Genomic DNA, 3,246 nt, shown 5'->3' with positions numbered 1-3,246 from the left:
AGATAAGATTATAGATTATATACAGTGTATAAGATAAAGTTATTTATGTGGTCAGAACTTTGAAAACTTATGAGCATAGTACTTTTTGTTCAAAATTGTTGCTTCAATCAATCGTTAATTCAATTTGTATAGACGTCTACTATAGAATTCTTTACTTCCCTTACAATAATAATTTACGATTTTATAGTTTAATACTATAAACCTTTAAATCGTGAAACACGGAAAGTATTTCATGTTACGTCTATAATATAATATGTCTATAATTATAATCCTTTATGAATGACCACAATAGCTTGTATTTTGCTTTTAATTGTTGTGCATGATTCGTGCTTGAATTGAACATACGGTGGAATTCCATTTATTAGAATCTGTCATGGGACAAGTAACTGAGGTTCACATGATAAGAGCGTACTAAATGTTCTTACTATTTACGATTTCTCGTTCATATAATAGTAATTCGCGTTTAAATAAGTTAATAACAAATAAGCTTCTTTAAACGTATACTAATTAAAGTTTTGTTTAAATAAACGGAGCGCGTTCGAATGGTTTAACCATACTCGTGCGACGTTATAAATTGTAGAGGGCGTAATAAAACCTCTGAATGGTCGGTACTACAGAACATGTGATGCGATACCTTATAAGACGCCAGGTCCATTTTTATCGCTTTTGACGATTGAGTTGAATATATGGAATTCCTATATTTTCTGCAGAACACCATAGAGGGCGTAGGGAACACTCTGAGATTTTTCTAGTTCGTACGTGTAACTATCGACGAACTGAGATATAAAGAGGTATGAAGTCTCATATAATGAGAAATAAAATATTGAATAAAAACCTTGTAAATAATTTAAATAGCTCGTCCGATCGGTCAGCTCTTCAAAAAAGCTAGGGGTATATATATAAAGATGAAGAACAGATAGTTAACACGTATATGCTTTATTGGAAAATAAAGATTTTAATTTTTTTAAACTTTTTATGTATATAAAAGTGATGATTACATTCAAGTTCATATACCTTTCAAAACTGATTACTCTATCATCATAATATGAAAATCGAGGATTTATTGCGGAAATATTAGAAACGGGTAAATTTAAATAATGTAGATAGCGTCTTCTGTTTGTTCTTCAGTTTCGTTCATGAGATAAGATTTCTGAGAATTAATCCAGGGTATGAAGGATGACACTCTTGTGTATACATCAGGTTTGCCAACGGCACAAGGTTGTCCAAAGGAAACGACACCGATTTGTACATCATTGTGGATGAGTGGACCGCCGGAGTCACCCTGAAATTCGAAAAGAAAAGATTAGTCGTCAATTAAATGTTCATAAAGTTGATATTTCACCGAACGAAAGAAGTCTTAGAAATTCTAGCATTACCAATTTCAATTTTTAAATTCGTATTTGGATGAAAAAGCATGCATCGTTTAAATACAAAGTGTGTTAAATATACTCACGTGGCATGCACCTTCTCCAACTTTGGTGTATGTGCAGATGTGGGAACTTTGAACTCTCCAGTGGGCTTGCTTGCATTTTGATTGGCTCTCGACGAACAAGTTGATGTATTGCAAGTTGTTTGGTGGGTTTCCTCCGAGCTGTAAACGAAATACATGTTAAATGTATCATTCCGATAGAAAAATAAACTTAATATGATTTTTATAACTAAGCTCTGAATACTTTCGAATACGAGAATCCTAAATTCCGAAGTTTCGAATTTCTTAAAAAGACATTCTTTAATTATTATAATCTCAAGTAATCGTTGAAACAGCTATGTTTCGAACTTACTTTGGTAGTTCCCCAGCCGGACAAAATGCAGTTTGATCCTTCATAAGTGTTGCTACCGGAAGCCAATTTGATTGGTTTCACCAAGTTGTTGAACGCGATATTTTGGTTCACGCGAATTATAGCTATATCGTTAAGAAGGGTCATCGAGCTGAAACCCTTATGCGCAACGGCCTTTTCCACTCCATAAGACTGTCCCTTTGTGTTCAGTTGATTCGTTCCAGCGTGGACGGTAATACTTGCCAAGTTGTTCAGTCTATACGACAAACATGTTCCATTGATTTAAAATTTTCAGCAATCAGTGGTAAACTTGAAGCTTAGTAAGATATTAATAAATATATGACAGCGAGCGATTATATTTTTGTAAATATATTTTAATAAATATGATTTCTGTGTATCTGCTTTGTTTGACAGCTCTTAATTTTACTATTCTTTGTGCGCTAAATTTTATAGTACATACCCTTGGACACAGTGAGCTGCGGTGAGAATGTGACGTGAGTCGATGATGGAGCCACCACAGAAGTGGTTTCCGTTCTGTCTCAGAGACACTTGGTGGGGAAACTTGCCAACTGGAGCGTCTTTGCCACCGACAATTTGGCTTTCAGGGAAGCCTAACCAAGACAAAATCGTAGTAAGGTTACTGTATTCGTGGTTTCATACAGCTTTACGCATAAAGTCTTACTTTTGTTTAGTTTATAATAGTTTGTGTATCGTGCACTCGGTTAAACGAGTTGAGAAAATGAAAATTATCGAAATAAAGAGTTGCATTGAGCGACTAAAGTATAAAACGATCCTTTAAACTTCCTAGGACAATTTCATTCAATTCCATAAACTTTTATTTACTTTCTACCGATTTTTATTTCCATTCTTAAAACATTTGGTAACAATTGAATTAACTAATTACTTTAACTTGCTTAAGGCGTGAAGGCTATATTTAAGATATAGATATAGTTAGAATACAATATAGAGTATGTAAAGAAATTCAATGTTGGACATATTCGAAGACATTGAAAGATTTTTTTTCGGTTGTTATTACTTACCAAATGCGGCGACTGCAAGGCAGAGCACAAACGAAGCGCTCAGAGTGAACATATTGCTAAGAAGATTCACGGTACTGTGACTGACAGAAACTGTATCGATCACTTTATATACGTTCCGAGGGCATACATCACGTTGATAAGGATAAACAAAATATTAGATTTTTATCAGTAACGAAAATAAGCGCAACCAGAGAGAATGACGTTCAAGATACGTAAAATCCCAGTAGCTTTGATTATAAAGACAAGATAGTATCGATATCGTCAACTATCGGTTTCCTGCTTTTTTATATGTTCTTTTTATTAGAAAGAGGAAACAATTAATCTGATAACGGATATAAACTCGGTACTGTTAAGTTACTACTTCTTTAATAGATATCACATAGAAATTTCAATTGATAATACACGCCGATTGATCGAATTTCAATCGA

At 33.8% G+C, this 3,246-nt stretch overlaps 1 protein-coding gene across 1 annotated transcript; it reads right to left on the bottom strand.

Annotated features, from left to right (window-relative positions):
* Window positions 1–935: 935 nt before the first annotated feature.
* Window positions 936–2,979, bottom strand: LOC132907731 (chymotrypsin-1-like). Its single transcript, XM_060961088.1, has 5 exons — window positions 2,819–2,979; window positions 2,239–2,389; window positions 1,782–2,034; window positions 1,454–1,591; window positions 936–1,282 (listed from the first exon to the last, which is right to left on the bottom strand). Exons 1-5 carry the CDS (start codon window positions 2,868–2,870, stop codon window positions 1,091–1,093), a joined length of 786 nt encoding a protein of 261 aa, XP_060817071.1. The 5' UTR covers window positions 2,871–2,979; the 3' UTR covers window positions 936–1,090.
* Between the last annotated feature and the right edge of the window lie 267 nt (window positions 2,980–3,246).

This window comes from Bombus pascuorum, chromosome 6, assembly GCF_905332965.1.
Source record: "Bombus pascuorum chromosome 6, iyBomPasc1.1, whole genome shotgun sequence".
NCBI lineage: Eukaryota > Metazoa > Arthropoda > Insecta > Hymenoptera > Apidae > Bombus > Bombus pascuorum.
The sequence above is the reverse complement of the archived record's forward strand: the minus strand, read 5'-3'. Positions and strand labels throughout refer to the sequence as shown.